The 25,646-nt window shown below is 42.7% G+C and overlaps 3 protein-coding genes, 4 non-coding genes and 15 pseudogenes across 7 annotated transcripts in view; 18 read left to right on the top strand and 4 right to left on the bottom strand.

Annotated features, from left to right (window-relative positions):
• Window positions 1–25,646, bottom strand: part of LOC140291454 (uncharacterized) — a 392,957-nt gene that overhangs the window by 300,837 nt on the left and 66,474 nt on the right. Inside the window, exon 5 of the mRNA XM_072379414.1 lies at window positions 24,002–24,827. Coding sequence (XP_072235515.1) covers window positions 24,002–24,827 — 826 coding nt within the window. The remainder of the gene's footprint in view (window positions 1–24,001; window positions 24,828–25,646) is intronic.
• LOC140295423 (high affinity immunoglobulin epsilon receptor subunit alpha-like) lies at window positions 798–6,176 on the bottom strand. Its single transcript, XM_072379657.1, has 5 exons — window positions 6,162–6,176; window positions 2,234–2,471; window positions 1,639–1,995; window positions 1,137–1,382; window positions 798–856 (listed from the first exon to the last, which is right to left on the bottom strand). The coding sequence occupies exons 1-5, from the start codon at window positions 6,174–6,176 to the stop codon at window positions 798–800; spliced, it is 915 nt and encodes a 304-aa protein (XP_072235758.1).
• On the top strand, window positions 3,480–3,598 carry LOC140291924 (5S ribosomal RNA; annotated as a pseudogene).
• On the top strand, window positions 3,868–3,986 carry LOC140295748 (5S ribosomal RNA). Its single transcript, XR_011912898.1, has one exon. It is a non-coding gene; the product is annotated as a 5S ribosomal RNA (ribosomal RNA).
• Window positions 4,256–4,374, top strand: LOC140300102 (5S ribosomal RNA; annotated as a pseudogene).
• On the top strand, window positions 4,644–4,762 carry LOC140319192 (5S ribosomal RNA; annotated as a pseudogene).
• LOC140276557 (5S ribosomal RNA) lies at window positions 5,032–5,149 on the top strand (annotated as a pseudogene).
• On the top strand, window positions 5,419–5,537 carry LOC140297964 (5S ribosomal RNA). The gene has a single exon (XR_011913653.1). It is a non-coding gene; the product is annotated as a 5S ribosomal RNA (ribosomal RNA).
• On the top strand, window positions 5,806–5,924 carry LOC140294237 (5S ribosomal RNA; annotated as a pseudogene).
• Window positions 6,194–6,312, top strand: LOC140298724 (5S ribosomal RNA). The gene has a single exon (XR_011914344.1). It is a non-coding gene; the product is annotated as a 5S ribosomal RNA (ribosomal RNA).
• On the top strand, window positions 6,582–6,700 carry LOC140299412 (5S ribosomal RNA; annotated as a pseudogene).
• Window positions 6,970–7,088, top strand: LOC140300409 (5S ribosomal RNA; annotated as a pseudogene).
• Window positions 7,358–7,476, top strand: LOC140290902 (5S ribosomal RNA; annotated as a pseudogene).
• On the top strand, window positions 7,746–7,863 carry LOC140292775 (5S ribosomal RNA; annotated as a pseudogene).
• LOC140291538 (5S ribosomal RNA) lies at window positions 8,133–8,251 on the top strand (annotated as a pseudogene).
• Window positions 8,521–8,639, top strand: LOC140299823 (5S ribosomal RNA; annotated as a pseudogene).
• Window positions 8,909–9,027, top strand: LOC140317402 (5S ribosomal RNA; annotated as a pseudogene).
• Window positions 9,297–9,415, top strand: LOC140298333 (5S ribosomal RNA). The gene has a single exon (XR_011913991.1). It is a non-coding gene; the product is annotated as a 5S ribosomal RNA (ribosomal RNA).
• LOC140299288 (5S ribosomal RNA) lies at window positions 10,095–10,213 on the top strand (annotated as a pseudogene).
• LOC140292124 (tripartite motif-containing protein 16-like) lies at window positions 12,690–14,363 on the bottom strand. Its single transcript, XM_072379465.1, has one exon. It carries the CDS (start codon window positions 14,361–14,363, stop codon window positions 12,690–12,692), a length of 1,674 nt encoding a protein of 557 aa, XP_072235566.1.
• Window positions 16,619–16,727, bottom strand: LOC140289000 (5S ribosomal RNA; annotated as a pseudogene).
• LOC140298534 (5S ribosomal RNA) lies at window positions 17,084–17,192 on the top strand (annotated as a pseudogene).

Genomic DNA, 25,646 nt, shown 5'->3' on the forward strand with positions numbered 1-25,646 from the left:
CCAATAATTATTATCAATAATTATTTAAAATAATTTAATGACTTAATAATCAGCTCAACCTTTTAACTGAAGCATGAAAAATAATGAAGTGAACTGAAGAATGAAGTCTGATGGTGTGAAATCAGGAGTTTGATTAAAGAAGTAACAGTTTTAAATGAGCTCAGTTGGAAGCAGTGTCTCAGTCATAGTTACATCCTGTTATGATTTTACAGCAATAAGCTGCGGCTGTGCTGTTAGTAAAGTCCCTCCTGATTATCCCCAGGTCTGCTGCTTTGTGCTAATTTGTTGACTGCTTCAGTCATCGCTGAGATGAACTGGTTGTTGATAAAAAACATGTTGGTAGAACACTTGGAGACTTCCCCTGACTCTTGAGTTTTTAAATCACCATGATGTCGGTGTGAGTGGAGCTTTACCTGTTGGTCTGTGTCGATACAAAGACACCACGAGGACGGTGGAGATCAGGTACGGAGCGCAGACCAGGATGTGGCGCCACGTCCAGCGCAGTCGGCGTTTGTTCAGAAACCTTGAGAGCTGGAAGAAAAACAAACACAAACACAGCTCATCGGAAGTTCTAATATCCCATCCGTTAACAGTCACATCCCGAAACAAACGTCATCCTGTACCGACTAAACGAGGAGCACTGTGTCCTGTGGACAACAAACAGGAAGGTTGTTTGAGCAGCTCTGTTTTTATAAGCATACAAAGTCTTTGAGTTTCAGACACCCATAAAAAAGGCTCTTAACCTTTTGGGGCTTGTCCAGGATTTGAAGATTTTACTTTTCTCACCGCAAATGCAACTAAAGCTCAAGAACCCAACAGGTTTTTGATTGGTCAGTCCGGTATTTCATCTCGAAGGCTGTCAAAATGTACAATAGAGACCAAATGGAAGGAAGCACTGCAGCTGAGAGAGTTTTTTATTTTGTGCCAAGAACAGAAGAAAAATAAACTGGTTTGTTGAAGAGCTGTTGTGCTTCAAATGTCATGGTGGTGCAGTAAGATATGGGTCAGATGTACAGATAACAACTTCATGTAAAAAATAAATATGGTATATTCTGTGTACCAACAGATGGAGTTCTGCAGTGGGGAAGAAAAACTAAATATGATTCATATTTTCATTTGCCAGCGTTGATCTTTACCTCTTATCAGCAGCCAGCTGGGTGGAGACTTTTTGTGAATGCTGATGTTACACATGTAGAGGCCTTCATCAGACCTGGTAACATGGTGGAGGGTCATGTGACCTGTAGGCTCAGTCCTGATGGGGGAGCCATCTTTATAGAAAGCAGCTGGGAGGTTGGAGGAAGTGGTCTTTGATTGACAGCTCAGAGTGACGTCATCTCCCTCCATCACAGGGAGGGCAGGGCTCTGCAGGATCACTGGGTTGTCTGAACATAGGATGAAAAAATGTGTTTTTTTGTGTGTTTGATATGAAAGGATAGAAGTACATCACAAATTATAATCAGTTGCAAACATTTCTGCCTAATCAGAGCAGACTGGGCCCTGTGGGAGGAAACAGACTTAAAGAAAGAGGAGCAAACATTTTAAACATTGAAGACTGCACATCTCTTCTAATTTACCTCCACAATAAGTTAATAATCATGTAAATGAGTGTTGTATGGGTTTGGGTTCCACTGGTCCTACCGGTTATAGAGATGATGACGGAGTTGCTCCGCTGCTTTGCAGGAGATTCACACCAGTAGATTCCAGAGTCCTGCTTTTTGGCTATTTTTATGGTACATTCAGCAGAATTCTGGATCCCCAATCCCTTACCACAGCTGGACAGAATGCCGTTATGCAAGAGGAACCTTTGAATCCTCCATCCATGAGAGCTGCTGTTGTTGCTGCAGCTCAGGGACAGTTTGTCATACTCAAACAGCTGAGACGAGTCTGGAGACACTGTCAGAAATGGTGGTTTGGAATCATCTGGGATCAGAGAAAGACTGGAACTTAGGGTGTACAGCAGCGCTTCCTTAAATGTTCCCGACAGACTCCCAAATACTGTGGAAGCAGTTTCTCATTACTGCAGACTTACTGTACATGTGTGCAGACACTGGTTATCTGATGGACTCTTACTGGAAAACATTATGTTGACGTCTAACCCAACATGATCTCATGTCATATCAAATAAATAAAGCCCAACTTACGGTATATTCTGTGTACCAACAGATGGAGTTCTGCAGTGGGGAAGAAAAACTAAATATGATTCATATTTTCATTTGCCAGTGTTGATCTTTACCTCTTAACAGCAGCCAGCTGGGTGGAGACTCTCCATGAATGCTGATGTTACACGTGTAGAGGCCTTCATCAGACCTGGTAACATAGTGGAGGTTCATGTGACCTGTAGGCTCAGTCCTGATGGAGGAGCCATCTTTATAGAAAGTAGCTGGGAGGTTGGAGGAAGTGGTCTTTGTTCCATTTTTTATTTGACAGCTCAGTGTGACGTTATCTCCCTCCATCACAGGGAGGGCAGGACTCTGCAGGATCACAGAATGTTCTTGACGTTCTGAAAAATGTGTTTGTTTTGAAACTAATAAGACAAAAAGAGACTTGGAGACAAAAGCGACACCTGCCGGTGGCTGAAATGAGTGCAGTAAAATAAAGATAAAGGAAAAATTCAGGTCCTGAACATGAAAATATGTGTTTTTGATATGAAAGGATAGAAGTACACCTGAAAATGGTCTGAGCAATAATAAAGTAAATTCTGCAACAGAATTTATGTCTGAACTAACTGGATGTAATGAGGCTGACTGTTAGGGTTTTTAACATTTATCTCATGATATACCCTGTGTTACAACTACCTGTTAGAAAAATTAACTAACAGACAACGGTATGAAACCAAGAAATCCCTCAGAGGCCTCAGAATTTTACTTGCAAGGGGAAAACAACACACGAACCTTCTCTCTGCAGATTCACAAGAGTTCTCCAACGAGTGGTTGCCTCCCTTGCTCTTTTATTAGGTGACACACACACACATACATACAATCCTCTATATGCCCAGGTCTGGCATATCTCCTTAGGTTGGAGGCATCTCCTTATTTGGGGAGCTATAAAGATAACAATCAGTGGGGAGACAACATTCCTTCTTCGAACACAGTTCTCTTTGTCTCCAAACTTCTCCTTGTGAAGTTTTGATATGAACTGGCCTCTTTGGCTGTGACTTTTATTTAATGATAATAAGCAAACTTTTCTGACAGAATACCAGGTGCTGTAAGCTTTTTCTCTTCTCTCTACCACCTGCATGTCTTTTGTTGAACGTCTGATCACCCTGTGACACATGAGGAAGTTGGTCATCTTCAGCTGCTGCTGCTTTGTTGGCAGACACGAAGTGATCTGAGAGTCTCAGTTTCAACTGCAGGTAATAATCACATCAGGGATGAAGATGTGCCCACTACAAGTTAGCCTTTCTCGGCAATTATCTGGTTACATAGACGAAACGTATGATTCCAGTACCTATATAAAGCATATTTGTCACAAACATAACTACTTACGGCCACACCACCCTGAACATGCCCGACCTCGTCTGATCTCGGAAGCCAAGCAAGTTAGGGCCTGGTTAGTACTTGGATGGGAGACTGCTTGGGAATACCAGGTGCTCTAAGATTTTTCTCTTCTCTCTACCACCTGCATGTCTTTTGTTGCAACGTCTGATCACCCTGTGACACATGAGGAAGTTGGTCATCTTCAGCTGCTGCTGCTTTGTTGGCAGACACGAAGTGATCTGAGAGTCTCAGTTTCCGCTGGAGAGAATAATCACGACAGGGAAGAAGATGTGTCCACTACATATCAGCCTTTCTCAGCATTTATCTGGTTACATAGAGTAACCGTATGATTCAAGTACCTAAATAATGCACATTTGTCACAGGCATTCTCGCTTACGGCCACACCACCCTGAACATGCCTGACCTCGTCTGATCTCGGAAGCCAAGCAGGGTTGGGCCTGGTTAGTACTTGGATGGGAGACTACTTGGGAATACCAGGTGCTGTAAGCTTTTTCTCTTCTCTCGACCACCTGCATGTCTTTTGTTGCAACGTCTGATCACCCTGTGACACATGAGGAAGTTGGTCATCTTCAGCTGCTGCTGCTTTGTTGGTAGACACGAAGTGATCTGAGAGTCTCAGTTTCCGCTGGAGAAAATAATCACGACAGGGAAGAAGATGTGCCCAATACGCATCAGCCTTTCTCGGCAATTATCTGGTTACATAGAGGAACCGTATTATTCCAGTACCTATATAATGCACATTGTTCACAGATATTGTTGCTTACGGCCACACCACCCTGAATATGCCCGACCTCGTCTGATCTCGGAAGCCAATCAGGGTTGGGCCTGGTTAGTGCTTGGATGGGAGACTGCTTGGGAATACCAGGTGCTGTAAGCTATTTCTCTTCTCTCGACCACCTACATGTCTTTTGTTGCAACGTCTGATCACCCTGTGACACATGAGGAAGTTGGTCATCTTCAGCTGCTGCTGCTTTGTTGGCAGACACGAAGTGATCTGAGATTCTCAGTTTCAACTGCAGATAATAATCACGTCAGGGAAGAAGATGTGCCCACTACAAGTTAGCCTTTCTCGGCAATTATCTGGTTACATAGAGGAACCGTATTATTCCAGTACCTATATAATGCACATTGTTCACAGATATTGTTGCTTACGGCCACACCACCCTGAACATGCCCAACCTCATCTGATCTAGGAAGCCAAGCAGTGTTGGGCCTGGTTAGTACTTGGATGGGAGACTGCTTGGGAATACCAGGTGCTGTAGGCTTTTTCTCTTCTCTCTACCCCCTGCATGTCTTTTGTTGCAACGTCTGATCACCCTGTGACACATGAGGAAATTGGTCATCTTCAGCTGCTGCTGCTTGGTTGGCAGACACAAATTGATCTGAGAGTCTCAGTTTCAACTACAGGTAGTAATCACATCAAGGATGAAGATATGCCCACTACATATCAGCCTTTCTCGGCAATTATCTGGTTACATAGAGGAACTGTATGATTCCAGTACCTATATAATGCACATTTGTCACAGACATTGTAGCTTCGGCCAAACCACCCTGAACATGCCTGACCTCGTCTGATCTCGGAAGCCAAGCAGGGTTGGGCCTGGTTAGTACTTGGATGGGAGACTACTTGGGAATACCAGGTGCTGTAAGCTTTTTTTCTTCTCTCTAGCACCTGCATGTCTTTTGTTGCAACGTCTGATCACCCTGTGACACATGAGGAAGTTGGTCATCTTCAGCTGCTGCTGCTTTGTTGGCAGACACGAAGTGATCTGAGAGTCTCAGTTTCAACTGCAGGTAATAATCACATCAGGGATGAAGATGTGCCCACTACATATCAGCCTTTTTCGGCAATTATCTGGTTACATAGAGTAACCGTATGATGCCAGTACCTATATAATGCACATTTGTGACAGACATTGTTGCTTACGGCCACACCACCCTGAATATGCCTGACCTCGTCTGATCTCGGAAGCCAAGCAGGCTTGGGCCTGGTTAGTACTTGGATGGGAGACCGCTTGGGAATACCAGGTGCTGTAAGCTTTTTCTCTTCTCTCTACCACCTGCATGTCTTTTGTTGAACGTCTGATCACCCTGTGACAAATGAGGAAGTTGGTCATCTTCAGCTGCTGCTGCTTTGTTGGCAGACACGAAGTGATCTGAGAGTCTCAGTTTCAACTGCAGGTAATAATCACATCAGGGATGAAGATGTGCCCACTACATATCAGCCTTTCTCGGCAATTATCTGGTTACATAGAGTAACCGTATGATGCCAGTACCTATATAATGCACATTTGTGACAGACATTGTTGCTTACGGCAACACCACCCTGAATTTGCCCGACCTCGTCTGATCTAGGAAGCCAAGCAAGGTTGGGTCTGGTTAGTACTTGGATTGGAGACCGCTTGGGAATACCAGGTGCTGTAAGCTTTTTCTCTTCTCTCTACCACCTGCATGTCTTTTGTTGCAACGTCTGATCACCCTGTGACACATGAGGAAGTTGGTCATCTTCAGCTGCTGCTGCTTTGTTGGCAGACACGAAGTGATCTGAGAGTCTCAGTTTCAACTGCAGGTAATAATCACATCAGGGAAGAAGATGTGCCCAATACATATCAGTCTTTCTCGGCAATTATCTGGTTACATAGAGTAACCGTATAATTCCGGTACCGATATAATGCACATTGTTCACAGACATTGTTGCTTACGGCCACACCACCCTGAATATGCCCGACCTCGTCTGATCTCGGAAGCCAAGCAGGGTTGGGCCTGGTTAGTACTTGGATGGGAGACCGCTTGGGAAAACCAGGTGCTGTAAGCTTTTTCTCTTCTCTCTACCACCTGCATGTCTTTTGTTGCAACGTCTGATCACCCTGTGACACATGAGGAAGTTGGTCATCTTCAGCTGCTGCTGCTTTGTTGGCAGACACGAAGTGATCTGAGAGTCTCAGTTTCAACTGCAGATAATAATCACGACAGGGAAGAAGATGTGCCCACTACATATCAGCCTTTCTCAGCATTTATCTGGTTACATAGAGTAACCGTATGATTCAAGTACCTAAATAATGCACATTTGTCACAGGCATTCTCGCTTACGGCCACACCACCCTGAACATGCCTGACCTCGTCTGATCTCGGAAGCCAAGCAGGATTGGGCCTGGTTAGTACTTGGATGGGAGACTACTTGGGAATACCAGGTGCTGTAAGCTTTTTCTCTTCTCTCGACCACCTGCATGTCTTTTGTTGCAACGTCTGATCACCCTGTGACACATGAGGAAGTTGGTCATCTTCAGCTGCTGCTGCTTTGTTGGCAGACACGAAGTGATCTGAGAGTCTCAGTTTCCGCTGGAGAAAATAATCACGACAGGGAAGAAGATGTGCCCAATACGCATCAGCCTTTCTCGGCAATTATCTGGTTACATAGAGGAACCGTATTATTCCAGTACCTATATAATGCACATTGTTCACAGATATTGTTGCTTACAGCCACACCACCCTGAATATGCCCGACCTCGTCTGATCTCGGAAGCCAATCAGGGTTGGGCCTGGTTAGTGCTTGGATGGGAGACTGCTTGGGAATACCAGGTGCTGTAAGCTATTTCTCTTCTCTCGACCACCTACATGTCTTTTGTTGCAACGTCTGATCACCCTGTGACACATGAGGAAGTTGGTCATCTTCAGCTGCTGCTGCTTTGTTGGCAGACACGAAGTGATCTGAGATTCTCAGTTTCAACTGCAGATAATAATCACGTCAGGGAAGAAGATGTGCCCACTACAAGTTAGCCTTTCTCTGCAATTATCTGCTTACATAGAGGAACTGTATGATTCCAGTACCGATATAATGCACATTTGTCACAGACCTTGTTTCTTACGGCAACACCACCCTGAACATGCCCAACCTCATCTGATCTAGGAAGCCAAGCAGTGTTGGGCCTGGTTAGTACTTGGATGGGAGACTGCTTGGGAATACCAGGTGCTGTAGGCTTTTTCTCTTCTCTCTACCCCCTGCATGTCTTTTGTTGCAACGTCTGATCACCCTGTGACACATGAGGAAATTGGTCATCTTCAGCTGCTGCTGCTTGGTTGGCAGACACAAATTGATCTGAGAGTCTCAGTTTCAACTACAGGTAGTAATCACATCAAGGATGAAGATATGCCCACTACATATCAGCCTTTCTCGGCAATTATCTGGTTACATAGAGGAACTGTATGATTCCAGTACCTATATAATGCACATTTGTCACAGACATTGTAGCTTCGGCCAAACCACCCTGAACATGCCTGACCTCGTCTGATCTCGGAAGCCAAGCAGGGTTGGGCCTGGTTAGTACTTGGATGGGAGACTACTTGGGAATACAAGGTGCTGTAAGCTTTTTTTCTTCTCTCTAGCACCTGCATGTCTTTTGTTGCAACGTCTGATCACCCTGTGACACATGAGGAAGTTGGTCATCTTCAGCTGCTGCTGCTTTGTTGGCAGACACGAAGTGATCTGAGAGTCTCAGTTTCCGCTGGAGAGAATAATCACGACAGGGAAGAAGATGTGCCCACGACGAATCAGCCTTTCTCTTCAATTATCTGGTTACATAGACGAACTGTATGATTCCAGTACCTATATAATGCACATTGTTCACAGATATTGTTCCTTACGGCCACACCACCCTGAACATACCCGACCTCGTCTGATCTAGAAAGCCAAGCAGGGTTGGGCCTGGTAAGTGCTTGGATGGGAGACTGCTTGGGAATACCAGGTGCTGTAAGCTTTTTCTCTTCTCTCTACCAAATGCATGTCTTTTGTTGCAACGTCTGATCACCCTGTGACACATGAGGAAGTTGGTCATCTTCAGCTGCTACTGCTTTGTTGGCAGACACGAAGTGATCGAAGAGTCTCAGTTTCAACTGCAGATAATAATCACGTCAGCGAAGAAGATGTGCCCACTACAAGATAGCCTTACTCGGCAATTATCTGGTTACATAGAGGAACTGTATGATTCCAGTACCTATATAATGCACATTTGTCACAGACATTGTTGCTTACGGCCACACCACCCTGAAAATACCCGACCTCGTCTGATCTAGGAAGCCAAGCAGGGTTGGGCCTGGTTAGTACTTGGATGGGAGACTGCTTGGGAATACCAGGTGCTGTAAGATTTTTCTCTTCTCTCTACCACCTGCATGTCTTTTGTTGCAACGTCTGATCACCCTGTGACACATGAGGAAGTTGGTCATCTTCAGCTGCTACTGCTTTGTTGGCAGACACGAAGTGATCGAAGAGTCTCAGTTTCAACTGCAGATAATAATCACGTCAGCGAAGAAGATGTGCCCACTACAAGTTAGCCTTTCTCGGCAATTATCTGGTTACATAGAGGAACTTTATGATTCCAGTACCTATATAATGCACATTTGTGACAGATATTGTTGCTTACGGCCACACCGCCCTGAATATGCCCAACCTCATCTGATCTCGGAATTCAAGCAGGGTTGTGCCTAGTTAGTACTTGGATGGGAGACCGCTTGGGAATACCAGGTGCTGTAAGCTTTTTCTCTTCTCTCTACCACCTGCATGTCTTTTGTTGCAACGTCTGATCACCCTGTGACACATGAGGAAGTTGGTCATCTTCAGCTTCTGCTGCTTTGTTGGCAGACACGAAGTGATCTGAGAGTCTCAGTTTCAACTGCAGGTAATAATCACATCAGGGATGATTATGTGCCAACTACATATCAGCCTTTCTCGGCAATTATCTGGTTACCTAGAGTATCCGTATGATTCCAGTACCTATTAAATGCACATTGTTCACAGATATTGTTGCTTATGGCCACACCACCCTGAATATGCCAGACCTCGTCTGATCTCGGAAGCCAAGCAGGGTTGGACCTGGTTAGTACTTGGATGGGAGACCACTTGGGAATACCAGGTGCTGTAAGCTTTTTCTCTTCTCTCTACCACCTGCATGTCTTTTGTTGCAACGTCTGATCACCCTGTGACACATGAGGAAGTTGGTCATCTTCAGCTGCTGCTGCTTTGTTGGCAGACACGAAGTGATCTGAGAGTCTCAGTTTCCGCTGGAGAGAATAATCACGACAGGGAAGAAGATGTGCCCAATATGCATCAGCCTTTCTCGGCAATTATTGTGATGGTAAATTTTATGTCTCAGGACTGACAGACTCTCCAATCCACAATAACCATTTGTATCACCCAGACACGCTAATTGTTTTAAACTATTTACTTCTTAATTAACACTCAGACAAGATAATTGTTTTAACCTCCTGTTTCTTAATTATTATCAAGACTGCATCCTACCCCCCCTGGAGGTGTGGTTACACACCTAAAGAACAAAGCCCACCTCCTCAGGTATAAATCCTTTGTGTTCCTTTTGTCTGTATCTTTTCATACCATTGCTGCTGAATGGTGTGGTCTGATCTTTTTCCTTGCAACGAAGAATAAAAACTTAGCCGGCCAGCAGAAAAAGTAAGTTTCTCTATTTCATTGCTCATCAGAGGTATTAGGAAGGAAGCGATTGAAAACTTCCATAACATTATCTGGTTACATAGAGGTACTCTATGATTCCAGTACCTATATAATGCACATTTGTCACAGACATTGTTGCTTACGGCCACACCACCCTGAATATGCCCGACCTCGTCTGATCTTGGAAGCCAAGCAGGGTTGGGCCTGGTTAGTACTTGGATGGGAGACTGCTTGGGAATACTAGGTGCTGTAAGCTTTTTCTCTTCTCTCTACCACCTGTCTTTTGTTGCAATGTCTGATCACCCTGTGAAGTTAAACAGGGTCGGGCCTGGTTAGTACTCGGTTAAATCCGGTTGTTCTACTGTACTTCTCTACACAAACCAAAGAGGAAGCTGCTGTCCCATCAAAATTCAACGTCTTCAAGATCAAAAAAGAAGTCCAGTTGCTCTTATGAATACTCTCCATCATTTCAGTTTATTTCTGACATTCAGCTTTTCATAGCACATGATGACTGTATTGAAAATATGTGCAACAATGTAAACCACCAAGATATTCTGAATAATAATTGTATTTATTTTCACTGAGGCTTGTGTAACTGTATTTAGTGTAAACTGTGTTTTCATTCCTCAGCTGATCTCATTCACCTGATGACACTCCTTAACTTTCACTGTTTAAAAATCCCTCCAATTATTTATAGTTTAGATAGAAATGGTTAGAAACGTTTGTTTTTAATGTCCCTCATCAGGATGTAGAGGCATTACTGTGGTGAAGGAGTTTGTCCAAGTATGGGGTTGAGTTAATGTCTGAAATCATGGGGGATGGATGGTAACATCACCGTCCTTTCAGTTGTTTTATTTAACTTAAATCATTCCTGTTGCACACATGCTTAGCTAACTGGCTAACGACACGTTTACTGTTAGCGAGTCAAGAGAGACCGCACACTGGCCGAGTTCAGTCTGAATGAACAGAGCAGGAGCTTAAACCTCCTCTACATCCCTGTGAGCAGGATGAAGGCGTCCTCTTGTGTTAGTTTTCAGATTTCAGCTGTGAACCTGCTGGACGACATGAGAAAAGAGAGATTTAAACATCTGTAATATCACACTGTGTCAGTTTGTTCACAGGACTCACAACCTGTAACACTGATGCTGCTTTCAGGGAACTTCTTCCTGTTATTGTTTCTTTTTTTGTGAACTTTAACTTTATCAATAAGTGGCAGACCAAACAGCGCAGTCACCTCTCCATCTGTGGTCTCCAAACACGACTGAAACTGAGGAGTCTGCTGGAAACTCCACTTTACTCTGACCCGCTCCACCCAAACTCGTACCTGTGACGATCCAAAAACAATACGTGGAACAGAACAATGAGAGGTAAACAGTTCTCAGCCACACCACAAAACCTTTTCATTCATTTGGATGAAATCATCCTTTCTTCATCATATTCTCATTAATGATCAGAGCTGAGTCAGATTTCTTTGAAAAGTCCATCGCTGACAGCAGCAGAAAGTGACTAAATATACTGAACATAATTACAATGTTTTCAGTATTTTTAGCTTGTGCTACTTTCTATTTGTGCTCCACCACATTCAGAGACTCTGTTGTACCTTTTAGTCCACTACATTCATCTGATAACTTCAGCAGATTCAGACTAATACTAAAAAACATCAGAAAGAACAGAATCAGATCATAGAATATGATGTAAGATCACACACATCACCTTTAATCATTCCATAACACGTTATTCCAAAGTGTGCCATTCTGCCTCATTTATTCTATTTTTTACATTCAAATATGTTTTCATATGATTTTTTTTTTGTAGTTTGAGTAAAATCAAAAGTAAATCTACAGTTTTTACCTGAAACAAAATCTCTGTGGTTCTGATTCTGTAACTTATGTCCAAGAATTCTTCGTCCACTTCTTGTCTCTGAGAACAAATTACATCTCCTGTAATGACTGACATCATATAATATTGTTACATTTAGCTTTGATTTGAATCACTTTGAGGTTTCATGTCGTTCTTTTTTGTTTTCTGAATTTCTTCCAACATCTCAGAACACGTTCAGAAACAAGTTTGAAGCATTTGTGAGCAAACAGGTGAAACCCAGAATATGATCCTGAACCAAAGCAACTCTTCCAGCCACAGATGGGTTTCAACAAATATCTCTGAAACAAAGCAGTTACTTGTTGCAGCCGTGTGTTGCCACCATGAGGGATGCTGGTGGTGTGACAGCCTCACTCCCATTTTCACAGAAACACAATTCATGATCAGGATGAATCCACAATTTATTATTTCCAGAAAAACATCCAGAATCAGAACATTTAGTTTCTGGGTTACCAAGTGGATCATTACTGAGAGTTTTCAAAGCAGAAACAACATTTGATCTCTGAAACAGATCAAAGTAAGTTTAACTGCAGAATTATTTTCACATTTACAAAGTGATGAGATGTGAAAAGAATCTGTGATAAAGGAAGGTCTGCTGATTTCTCTGTTTGGCTCCATGAAGTGGAAGAGAAACAACAACATACAAACACATCAACACAAGGATTCAACTAACATTCAGAGCTCAGAGAAGTTTAGATTTTCATGTGGAGAAATCTTTCTGTGAATAAAACTCAGCATTAGCAGCGATATCCTCCATGGCTGCACAAACAGGAAAAAGCAGCAAATAAACAACAGAACAGCAGCGGAGAGACATCACAGCAATGAACTCTCAGCAACAAACTGACTGAATACCTTTATTTCACTTCACACAGCTCAGCTGTGGCTCCAGTCCATCCAATCCTAACTCCAGCATAGAGCGGCTGAGTGAATGTGGTCTGGACTCTGTGGAGGAGAGTCATGGCTTCAGAGACGCTGTAGAAGGACAGAATACCTGCTCTGTGATCCAGGTACACTCCTACTCTGGAGGACTGAGGACCTGAGATGGAGGCTTTCATCTTGTTGGACCAAAATTCAAAACTGTTTTGGGAACATTTTAATGCCCAAGATTTGTCATTATGTCCAAATCCACATTCATTCCCTGTTCTGCTGATGTTCTTGTATGCGACTGCTACATCAGCTCCTCCCCCTCTCCTCTCCACCTCCCAGTAACAGCGTCCAGTCAGACTCTCTCTGCTCAGGACCTGACACCATTCCGTGAATCTGTCTGGATGAGCAGAATAAGACTGAGGTTGTCTCATTACTGTCACTTTTCTGTTCCGCTCTGACACTAACAGATATGTGTTTGCTGTGTTTGGATCCAGTGTGATGTCACATGGATATTTTAAGAAGGCAGCTCTGCTCTTTGGCTCTGGTTCTGATTCTGGCAGTAAAACATCCCCTTCAGTGACTGTCAGTGAGCTGTTTGTCCATTTCTCTCTCAGAATGTCCTGTAGTTTCTCTCTGAGCTCTGACGCAGCTGCTGTCACATCCTCAAAGTACCTCAGAGGACGGATATTGATGCTGGATGAGTGTGTGGACTCACTGAGTGCTGACACTGAGGGGTAGTTGTGTAGAAACTGGTTGTGATCGTCTGTGTGTGAGAGCTGCTTCAGCTCAGCATCTTTCCTCTTCAGCTCAGTGATCTCCTGCTCCAGCTTCTCCTGAAGCTCTTTGACTCGACTCACTTCAGTTTGCTGCTGGGATCTGAGCTGCTGCTTCACATCAGAGCTTCTTTTGTGGATGAGACGGATCAGCTCGGTGAAGATGTTCTCACTGTCCTCCACTGTTTTATCAGCAGACTGATTGATGGCCTCCACCTCCTGTTGAAGCAGCTTCACATCTTTCTCTCTGTCCTGGATTCTCTGCTGGATTTGTTGTCGACTCCCCTCCAGCTCTCTCTGCCTCTCAGTCCTTTCTGCTGCAGCTGACACTGTGTCGTGGCCTTTATGATCATCCACAGGGCAGAGATAACAGATAGACTTCTGATCAGTACGGCAGCACATCTTCATCACCTCATCATGACGACAGCAGATGTTCTCCTGGAGGCTCTTGGAGGGCTCCACCAGCTTGTGTTTCTTGAATGGAGTCACATCATAATGAGGCTGAAGGTGTTTCTCACAGTAAGAGGCCAGACAGAACAAACAGGACTTGATGGCTTTCAGTTTTCTTCCAGAGCAGAAATCACAGGCCACATCTTCAGGTCCAGCATGGCAGAGATCAGCAGGAGCAGCTTGGAGTCCAGTCTTCTTCAGCTGCTTCACTAAATCAGCTAACATGGTGCTTTTCTCCAGGACAGGCCTCGGTGTTAAAGTTTTCCTGCATTGAGGGCATCTGTGAATTCCCTTCTTGTTCTTTCCATTCCAGTAGCCTTTAATAAAGTTCATGCAGTAGCTGTGTCCACAGGGAATAGTCACCGGATCCTTCAGTAGATCCAGACAGATCGAACAAAAGAAGGTTTCCAGGTCCAGTTTAACACTTTTCTGAGCCATTTCCTCCATTTGGCAGAGCAGTGTGTGACTCTCAGAGCAGAAACACCGTCTGTGCTGTGATACAAAACTAATCCCACCTCCTTTTGTTGCAGCTGATCAGCTGATCTTCACTTAAGAGCTCCTCTACTATCACACAATGGTTTCAAACATCCTCCCACCTTCAGATCAGTTTGGGGAGGGAACAAGGGAACAGTGCTGGTTTCACCTCAGTCCAGGCAGGATTGTTCAAGGGGTTGTTGAATTCTTATTTGTTCTCTGTTGAAGGGAAAGATAAATTCATTAACCTTCCACTCAAAGCTCAACATGAAGAAAATTGGTTTCTATCAGATCAACATTGTCCGATACTTTTAGCAGGCAGCTGTACAGGAAATGTAAATGTTGCTGTTTCTTAGTATTTTCATGCTTTTCATTTATATTTATATAATCAGCCCTGTTCTGCAGCAGCTTGAAATTCATAAATCATGATCTTCTGCTGAAATGCTCACCTGAATCTTCAGACTGATGCATTCAAGTGCGTGACATGAAACATGAGCTCTCATACGGCTGTTGGACTTCAGAAGAGGTAAAAACCTGCAGAGCTGACCCCTAACCTGCAAACTGACTGCATCAGACATGTTTGATCATAATCTATCTATCGAGCTCTGTATGCTGACTGGTGTCTTCAGGCTGAGTCTGATAGAAACCCTCTTTGTCTCTTTGTCTCTGTGTAGAAAAAAAGCTGCATCTTAAGATGGAGTTCCTGTGGTGTTTTGTCCACTCTTGTCCACACTGAAAACACAAACAGCATAAAACAGCAGAATGACTTCTTTTCCAGCCTTTTTCAGTTGGCAGGAAACAACAAAACGCTTCACAGCAAACATCTGTTCAGAAGTGAGAAAACCCAGCTGAGCAGATCAGTGATTTCTGTGCGGCTCAGATAACATTTCATGTTAGGCTGCAGTCTGAGGTGCTGATAAAGGCTTTATTTTATGATCATGCTGTTATGCAGCTAAGTCTATATACATCCTGGTCAGTGAGGGGATTTAAACTGAGGAGGCAGGATTACTTTTACCTCTGATGAGCTCTGTTATTAAGCGGAGAAAAGCATCATTTTTATCTGGACAGAGGGATGAACGTGAGAGAAAAAGTGGCTTTAATATATTAACCTGAAATAACGTGACTGTACTCTGACAACATCACGGTCCATCTGATGCCCCCAAAACCCTGAACTCTAAACCACTGCAGGGATTTCTGTACATCTATAATGGAGGAGTGGGAGATCCTGTCAGAACTTCTATCTGTGATGAGCATCTGAAGCAGAAGATGTTTCACAGCTCAGATGGTTGAGGTCTGAAATGTAACCTGTGTGGGGACAGGCAAAGGTGTAGAAGACAAAAAGTGGAGGCTCCAGATGGTGATAGAAGATAATGACTCTGTTTCTTTCAACTGAGGCTTCAGACAAATCCCAAACTGACCTCTGACCTCAAGACTCCTGCATGATAATAACATCCATGCAACCAAAGACCTGAAGAAGTTGCACTGATCTGAAAGACAAAAGGACGGTGATGTTACCATCCATCCCCCATGATTTCAGACATTAACTCAACCCTAAACTTGGACAAACTCCTTCACCACAGTAATGACTCTACATCCTGATGAGGGACATTAAAAACAACCGTTTCTAACAATTTCTATCTAAACTATAAATAATTGGAGGGATTTTTCAACAGTGACAGTTAATGAGTGTCATCAGGTGAATGAGATCAGCTCAGGAATGAAAACACAGTTTACACTAAATACAGTCTGTGGTTTACACAATTCAATTCAATTCAATTCAATTCAATTTTATTTATATAGCGCCAGATTACAACAATTGTCATCTCAAGGCACTTAAGTAATATAGTCCAATTCAAGCCAATTGGAATTCAATTCAATTCACAAGCCTCAGTGAAAATAAATACAATTATTATTCAGAATATCTTGGTGGTTTACATTGTTGCACATATTTTCAACACAGTCATCATGTGCTATGAAAAGCTGAATGTCAGAAATAAACTGAAATGATGGAGAATATTCATAAGAGCAACTGGACTTCTTTTTTGATCTTGAAGATGTTGAATTTTGATGGGACAGCAGCTTCCTCTTTGGTTTTTGTAGAGAAGTACAGTAGAACAACCGGATTTAACCGAGTACTAACCAGGCCCGACCCTGCTTAACTTCACAGGGTGATCAGACATTGCAAAAAAATATATGCAGGTGGTAGAGAGAAGAGAAAAAGCTTACAGCACCTGGTATTCCCAGGCGGTCTCCCATCCAAGTACTAACCAGGCCCAACCCTGCTTGGCTTCCTAGATCAGACGTGTTCAGGGTGGTATGGCCGTAAGCAAAAGTCACTGTAACACATATATAGTATATAGCTGCTTGAACCATATGTTTCTTTTAGTTTTTCACCTAATTGGCTTGAGGGGCTGATGCTGATCGTGCACATGTTCTTCTCTCTCGTGTTGGTTCTCTGCAGCTGAAAGTGAGACTCTCAGATAACTTAGTGTCTGTCGACCTCTTCTGTTCCCTGTGTGTAGTTTTGTGTTCAGCGTCACACAGAGAGACCGAGGCTGCTTAGTTAGATGATATCATCACAAATTGCTCATTTTTAAACAGTTACATTATATTCTAGAAGTCAGAACACAGTGATAGATGTTGTTTCAGCATCTGTAAAAAGCTGATTTGTGACCAATACTTTCGCTTACGGCCATACCACCCTGAACTCGTCCGATCTCGGAAGCTAAGCGGGGTCGGGCCTGGTTAGTACTTGGATGGGAGACCGCCTGGGAATACCAGGTGCTGTAAGCTTTTTACACCTGCAGGAGGCGCTGCTGCTCACTCAACACGGACAGCTTCATGACATACTTCACATCAGGAAGGAAATCACTCAAATAAATTCACTTTTCAATCTTTGTCAAAGACTGGAAATGAGCGCACACACAAACCTCATTTAGGTCACTCTGTCATATCATCTTCCAGCACTGCTCAGCTCACAGTGACTTCATCTGTCTCAATTCTTCTGGATACCAAACACACACAAATATTATTGTCTCACATTAGTCTGCAGACTGTTAACAGATCTTCCTGCAGTCTGCAGATTCATCCCATTTCCTTCCTTCCTAAGAATCCCTGCTGATATCCAAGGTGCTGATCCCAGATCTGCTCAGATGTCCCAGGTTCTCCTCTGCTTTTATCCTCACACACTGAACTGTCTCCTCATCTACGTGTTAACAACCAGAACCCACTGATGTGGGCTCAGAAATAAAGTTTACAATGTTTTACAAACACAAATGAATAAATTACAGAGATTTACTGAGGCCAGATAGAAAAAGTGCACGTGCAGCCACTTTAAACTGTCAAACAGGCAACTTTATATCTAACAGCAAACACTGAGAGCTGCTCTGCAGAATAAATACTTTTACTGGTGGAAGTGTTAGTAAATGTTGCTGATGACACTTTGATTCTTTTGCCTGAGTGAGGTTTTAGATGCAGAACTTTTACTGGGAGTTGAATATTTCTCAGTGTGGCATCAGTGCTTGTAAAGGATCTACACCACTGTCACCTGACTCAAAATCAACACTAATCAAATTGAAAGAAGTCCATAATCAGCTTTTTTAAGTGAATTATAAGCTAAAGGCTTCCTGTTTGCCCCATGTTAGGGCTAAGCTGATCCGGGTCAGGGGGTAAGTTGCACCGTCTGGAGGTGAACTGACCGTCAAACTGAATCTAAATCAAACCCATAAGAAATTTCAACCATAACTTACCTCTTTGAAAAACTGATTTGAAAGTCCATTATTGTTTTGTAAGTGGTCATATTAATTTTCTTCAGGATAACTTCACATTAAATCTGATTAAAAAAAATGTCATTAAAGTTGGAATCTTCCCTGAAACAGAAATGCTGAAGTGGAATGAATGAATAAATGTCCCCAAAACTTTCCATCCTTCCACTTTCTTTAAATCATGGTTTCAGGGTGACTGGAGCCTATCTGTCACAGAAACTCCTCAACATTCCAGTCTAATAACAAGTCTGAAACTAAAGCAAAAACTGCAGCCCCAAATGAACATTGGCATGATATAGGCTGTGTCAAATGCAAAAGCAGTCCCTGTTTCCCTTTTTGGAACTCATCCTTTCTAAGGACAAAGTTAAATGTATGAGGATCAAACACAACAAGTACCTGGGACATGTCAACAGATCCAGGAAATCCAGGAACCAGCAAACTGAGAGCCAAAGAGAAACTGAGGCGTCTGCCAACAAATCAGCAGCAGCTGAAGCTGATCAACTTCCTGATGTGTCATGAGGTGATCACATGTTTCAACTAAAGACATCAGATAGACATAGCTTTAACAGCTGCAGACCAATATCAATACTTTCACAGTTTGTTCAGAAACTAGATAGTTTTATTGAAAACAACAGCTTATTGAATGAGAGTCAATATGGGTTCGGTTCAAATAGGTCTACAGCTGCAGCAATAATGAAGGTGACAGAAGAAATCCCAACTGCAACAGACAAAAAGAAGTTTACCATATGAACCATTCATTGAGCTGAAGAAAGCTTTTCACACTATTGATCATTCAATATAACTTTCAGAGTTAAATAGCTTTGGTGTGAGAGGAGTTGCTTTAAAGGGGAACTCCTGTATTTTAAAACCTGGACCTTATTTCTGGCATGAAATACGTTTCATCTACTCACAGAAGAGTTTGGCGAAAGTCGGCGTCCTTCGGGAGCTATTTAGAAAACTCGCAATCAGCGTATATCCATATAATGGAGTTAATGGATGATGCAGCCTCTAAATAAGACATTATCTGTCTTAATTTCACCAATACTTTAAGAAAAATGAATGAACGAACGTGTACTATAGCTCTGTTAGTTCATAGGTGCTGTTATGTGGCTACTTGCGGCTATAGGAGAGCTAACGGAGGGATTTCTACACAGGCCCTCTACTGGGACAACCAATTTAACCAATTTAAAACAAATGTGTATCTCAGCTGCAGGAGTCAAACTTTGGAATTCTCAACATAATGATTTAAAAGGTTTTTCAGATGTTTTCCTGTTCAAACACTGGACTGGATAGTGTAGTGTTAAGATTGCCACATTTCATGTGGGTGACCTGGGTTCAAATCCCCTGCATGAGAGGTACTGCTACCTCCAGTAGGGGTACTTCGGCAAGGCCCCCTTACCCTATCTGCCTACCTGTAAGTTGCTTTGGATAAAAGCGTCTGCTAAATGCATAAACATATACAAAAAAATGTATGAGGAGAAAACAATTGGACATTAAATAAGACATTAGACAGTGGAAGGAGCTGCACCCATCTGTCCCAGACAGCCCTGATGGGAGCAGGCTGGTCAGATCTTTCTCTGGTGTCTCTGTTGTCAAATCTGAGGACTCTTGATATCATTTGAAAGGTCTGAAGTGACATTGTTGCTCGAAAATATTTCTGCCTGTCGATGCGTCCCAGAGACGATCAGTGGCCTCATTGCAGGATCTGTGCACTCCAGCAAAAAGAAGAAGCATCCAGGTGTTCCTCATCAGTGTCTTTCCACATGTTGCCATGGACTTTTGTTCCTTCAAGGTTTGACTCTTTTTAATGGCATAAATGGCTCAAAACGTGTTGATGTCACTGATTCTGGTCACAGCAAACCCTGTGATTCCAGGAGTCATTTTGATGACGTCTGCAGCAGCTGCCCTGCCATCATGTACATCACGAGGTACTGAGCTCCAACACATCTTACCATTTTTGGACTTGAGTCTTTCAGCAGGAGCAGCTTCAGCACCGGTGACCTCCTCATCAGATGAGTGTCTTCTGGATGATATTCCACTTTGTCTTCCTCCTCAGAAACCTGCTCATCCGTATCTCCATGCTGCTCTGTGTCCTCTCCCTCATTTTCACCAGAAATATGATGCAGAACGTCTCTCACTGAGAATCTTCTTTTCATTTTGGCATGCTGCACATTGGAGATGTGCACTCTGCAGGTCACCAACTCCACACTGAACTGAGCTCACATGTGTGGACATGCCCGTCTTTGCTTGTTCTGTTTCTGTGCAGGTAAACTGGATAACAAGGCAAAATGAGAATCCCCTAAAGCTCACATGATGAGGAGAGGAGCTGGCTGTCAGTGTGTTGGCTGACAGTGCACTGATGATGTCATCTGTGGCTCTAATTATTGCTTTATAATCTTATTTTTGTAACTGGGTCGAAACCGAACCTAACAACACAGAAGTCATAATCTCAGCCTGAGCTTTTTACAATTTAGTTTTATTTTGGTTCCTGGCAATAGATAAATCAACTCCAGTTAACTGTAAAGATGAAAAACTGTGGTATTCATGTCTCATCCCATCATCACCATTACAGCACCGCTGCTGGAGCTGATACAGACACACAGGAGACTTTTAACATTTTATCAGTATCAGTTTTACACAGACAGCTGGATCCTTGGCTTCTAGTTCTACAGTGAGGAACCTTGGAGTTATTTTTGACCAGAATTTATCATTTGACGCACATATAAAACAGGTTTCTAGGACTGCCTTCTTTCACCTTCGTAATATTGCTAAAATCAGGAACATCCTGTCTCAGGGTGATGCAGAGAAACTAGTTCATGCATTTGTTACTTCAAGATTGGACTACTGTAATTCCTTATTATTGGGCTGTCCCACATATTCTCTGAAAAGCCTCCAGCTGATCCAAAATGCTGCAGCCAGAGTTCTGATGAGAACTAACAGGAGAGATCATGTTTCTCCAGTTTTAGCTTCTCTTCATTGGCTCCCTGTTAAATTCAGAATAGAATTTAAGATTCTTCTCCTCACATATAAAGCTCTTAATGACTGAGCTCCATCATATATTAAAGATCTCATTGTAAGATATTTTCCTAACAGAGCACTTCGCTCCCAAACTGCAGGTTTACTTGTTGTTCCCAGAGTTTCTAAAAGTAGAATGGGAGGTAGAGCCTTCAGGCCCCTCTCTTGTGGAATAAGCTGCCAGTAAATGTCCGGGAAGCAGACACCCTTTCCACTTTTAAGATTAGGCTTAAAACTTTCCTTTTTGATAAAGCTTATAGTTAGGGATGGCTCAGGTAATCCTGAAACATCCCATAGTTAAGCTGCTATAGGCTTAGACTGCTGGGGGACCTCATCTGTCACACCTTTCCTCACTTTGCTCTCTTTTTCCCCCTGTTTAATTTCTCAATTGCTATTATGTACATGTGACATTATTGTGGTTATTAATTTCTGTTTCCCTGTTCCAACAGGTGTCCTTTGAATGGCGTTATGGTGTTTTTCCCCCCTCTTTTCCCTCTTTTCTGTCTTCTCAAACCCCAGCTGGTCGAGGCGGATGGCCACCCTTCCTGAGTCTGGTTCTGCCAGAGGTTTCTTCCTGTTAAAAGGGAGTCGTTCCTTTCCACAGTCGCCACAGGCACGCTCAGGACGGGAGATTAGACTGAAGACAAGTTTCAGTGCATTCTGTTGGTTTCCTTAGCTGGGATATTATTTCTTAATTGGCTCTACATGAATTAATTTGATTATTTTGAAATTAATTAATTGAATTCCAATTGGCTTGAATTGGACTATATTATTTAAGTGCCTTGAGATGACAATTGTTGAAATGACAATGCAGTCTTAACAAACCTTTAATAGGTCAAATCTACATGTGAGTTAAGAGCTAATATTGGACTCTTCTCTGGACTCTGGTCCAGCCAGCCAGGAGTACAGAAAGTTTGCAGGTTAGGGGTCAGCTTTAGTTTTCAGGCAGCTCAACTCTGCAGGTTTTTACCTCTTCTGAAGTCCAACAGCCGTATGAGAGCTCATGTTTCATGTCACGCACTTGAATGCACCAGGGAGAAGATTTAGGTGAACATTTCAGAAGAAGATCATGATTTATAAATTTCAAGCGGAAACTTCCTTGTTCCCTCCCCAAACTGATCTGAAGGTGGGAGGATGTGTGAAACCATTGTGTGATAGTAGAGGAGCTCTTAAGTGAAGATCAGCTGCAACAAAAGGAGGTGGAATTAGTTTTATATCACAGCACAGACGGTGTTTCTGCTCTCAGAGTCACACACTGCTCTGCCAAAGGGAGGAAATGGCTCAGAAAAGTGTGAAACTGGACCTGGAAACCTTCTCTTGTTCGATCTGTCTGGATCTACTGAAGGATCCGGTGACTATTCCCTGTGGACACAGCTACTGCATGAACTGTATTAAAGGCTACTGGAATGGAAAGAATAAGAAGGGAATTCACAAATGCCCTCAATGCAAGAAAACTTTCACACCAAGGCCTGTCCTGGAGAAAAGCACCATGTTAGCTGATTTAGTGAAGCAGCTGAAGAAGACTGGACTCCAAGCTGCTCCTGCTGATCTCTGCCATGCTGGACCTGAAGCTGTGGCCTGTGATTTCTGCTCTGGAAGAAAACTGAAAGCCATCAAGTCCTGTTTATTCTGTCTTTTCAAAGAAATCTCACTCAGCTCTGATCATTAATGAGAATATGATGAAGAAAGGATGATTTAATCCGAATGAATGAAAAGATTTTGTGGTGGGGCTGAGAACTGTTTAACTCTCATTGTCCTGTTCCACGTATTGTTTAAGGACCGTCACAGGTACAAGGGGGTCAAGGGTGCTGGAGAAGGCCTATCTATCTTATTTCAGCTTCTATCTAAACGTCTCATGACCTTGTGTGGCATAAATAGCAATAGTATAATCTTTTTAACTCAGACAACTCTGTGTCAGTTTCCTGATATGTCATGCAGACACCTTGCTGTGAAAATAAATGTTTTGTGTTAATTGTCTCTGAGTCATTTTGAGAGAATTTTCTTGACACCAACACAACAGACATCTGAAACAGTTTCACAGCTTGAAGTTGAGCCTTGTGCCCTTTTAGTGTTGGAACAGCCTTAACTTTCAACTTCAGTCATTAAACAGTTGTCTGGAAAGTACAGGGAACAACTCCAAAACTTTTTCAGACTGTTAAAGATTTCTGGGTCTTTGGGGAATATAAGTCCAACTTTCCCTCGTAACCAAACACACATTTTCTTAAAAAAATAGCTCATTAGCAAGAACATGAAAATCATGAGAAATGTTGACATCTGACCTTCAACAAAATGCAGAACAATGAAATACAGATGAGTGGAAAGTTAGACTTCACATCAAACTGAAATTATATGTTGCTTCTACAGATGTTGTATGTTTACATAAATACCCACAGCTGGTGCAATGTGACTTTGTGAATTATAACTTTAAACAAAACAAATATGTATAGTATAAGAGAATAAAACATGTCTCTAGTTTCAAACAGATTGTATATTGTTCTGTTCATCAACTCACAATTGTTGCCATGTTTGTCTTGAACGGTGGGAGATCTGTCCACAGTTAAAACAATGAAAACATATTTTAATTACTTTCAATCATTCTTCAAACATGTGCTACTCACAGAACATTCAGAGCAAAAGTACTGACAAGAGAAAGGTGGTAATCCACACAAAAGATTTTTAATCTGAAGAAAGAAAAGGCTTCTGATTGGTAGTTCCTGTTGCTTCTCCTGGATGAATGTTTTCTTATCTGCCGTAAAATAGGTTGTTGATTTAAACCAATCATTTATCTGTGGGAGTACATTGGTGTCTCTTTAGACTAGATACTCGAGTGAAAGCTTCCCCACACTGACCACAGATATAAGGTTTCTTTTCTGTGTGGATACGTTGGTGTCTCTTAAGACTGGAAGATCTAGTGAAAGCTGCCCCACACTGACCACAGATGTAATGTTTCTCTCCTGTGTGAATATGTTGGTGTGTCTTAAGATGAGATAACCGAGTGAAAGCTGCCCCGCACTGACCACAGCTGTAAGGTTTCTCTCCTGTGTGAATACGTTGGTGTATCTTTAGGCTATATATTGCAGCGAAAGCTGCTCCACACTGACCGCACCTGTAAGGTTTCTCTCCTGTGTGAATAAGTTGGTGTGTCTTAAGATGAGATAATTGAGTGAAAGCTGCTCCACACTGACCACAGCTGTATGGTTTCTCTCCTGTGTGAATACGTTGGTGTGTCTTTAGGCTATATATTATAGCGAAAGCGGCCCCACACTGATCACAGCTGTAAGGTTTCTCTCCTGTGTGAATACGTTGGTGTGTTTTTAGGCTAGATATTATAGCGAAAGCTGCTCCACACTGATCACAGCTGTAAGGTTTCTCTCCTGTGTGAATACGTTGGTGTGTCTTAAGATGAGAAGATGTAGTGAAAGCTGCTTCACACTGACCACAGCTGTATGGTTTCTCTCCTGTGTGAATACGTTGGTGTGTCTTAAGATGAGAAGATGTAGTGAAAGCTGCTCCACACTGATCACAGCTGTAAGGTTTCTCTCCTGTGTGAATACGTTGGTGTGTCTTAAGATGAGAAGATGTAGTGAAAGCTGCTCCACACTGACCACAGCTGTACGATTTCTCTCCAGTATGAAGCCTCTGATGATACCTAACCACGATATAGTTCATTGTATAGGGACCACGCCATTTTGTAGTGGTGTCCGAATGTTAAGGGATTTTTGATGCTCACTATATAATGCACTCAATGTATCCCACAATTCAACGCGAAATGTAGTGAGCATCCGATGGCAGTGTTGCCAGGTGGGAAATGTAGTATGATCATACCAGAGACATAGAATTGTCGTATTTTGAAGAAAACTATCCGTCATAACCAAAATAACAAGTCTAGTGATGCGCTAATTTCACTCTAGTGTAGAACAGCGTCTATCAGACACTCACGGCTGAGCATCAGCAGCCCCACAGTTGCTTTAGTAAATGTCCCCGTAAACAATGACGACTGGGACCTAATGAGCCAAATGAGCTCATGAGGCCTGAAGGCCACCTACTGTTAGGAACTTCTGAGGCAAACGCATGCACGTCACTCGTAGCTCACATAGAAAAGCACGATTGGCTTGAAACTTGTCTCATGGAAATGGAAATGCCTTCAGTGTTCACAAAAAAAATCCAACAGACAGTTGCGACAGGCTGATAACAACCACACATTTACAGAATGGTCAAATTATCGTATTTTTTGGGGAATTGTTGATCGTACACAGGGCAAAATTTCTTACAAATACGACAATTATCGTACACCTAGCAACACTGTCCGATGGTCTCCAACCGGAGCAAGATATCCCATAATGCATTGCCAAAAATTTTCTGGGCTGCTAGTAAGGGATGGCAGACAGACGCTGAATGAATGTTTAAACTTTAGGAATAGATATGGTTGCAGGTTTATCTAGAAAATTGACATAGGTCGTTTAATAAG

The sequence above is a fragment of the Leuresthes tenuis genome, unplaced genomic scaffold (assembly GCF_036924035.1).
Source record: "Leuresthes tenuis unplaced genomic scaffold, fLeuTen1.0.hap1 SCAF_1, whole genome shotgun sequence".
NCBI classification, from domain to species: Eukaryota; Metazoa; Chordata; class Actinopteri; order Atheriniformes; family Atherinopsidae; genus Leuresthes; species Leuresthes tenuis.

Bases quoted from the DNA above. Each gene is read 5' to 3' on its own strand.
- LOC140295423 (XM_072379657.1), bottom strand. The intron at 1,996-2,233 runs GTAAAGATCAAC...CTGCTTCCACAG, and splicing joins CAGCTGGCTGCTGTTAAGAG to TATTTGGGAGTCTGTCGGGA. The intron at 1,383-1,638 runs GTAGGACCAGTG...TCCTATGTTCAG, and splicing joins CGTCATCATCTCTATAACCG to ACAACCCAGTGATCCTGCAG.
- LOC140292124 (XM_072379465.1), bottom strand. From the start codon at position 14,363: ATGGCTCAGAAAAGTGTTAAACTGGACCTGGAAACCTTCTTTTGTTCG.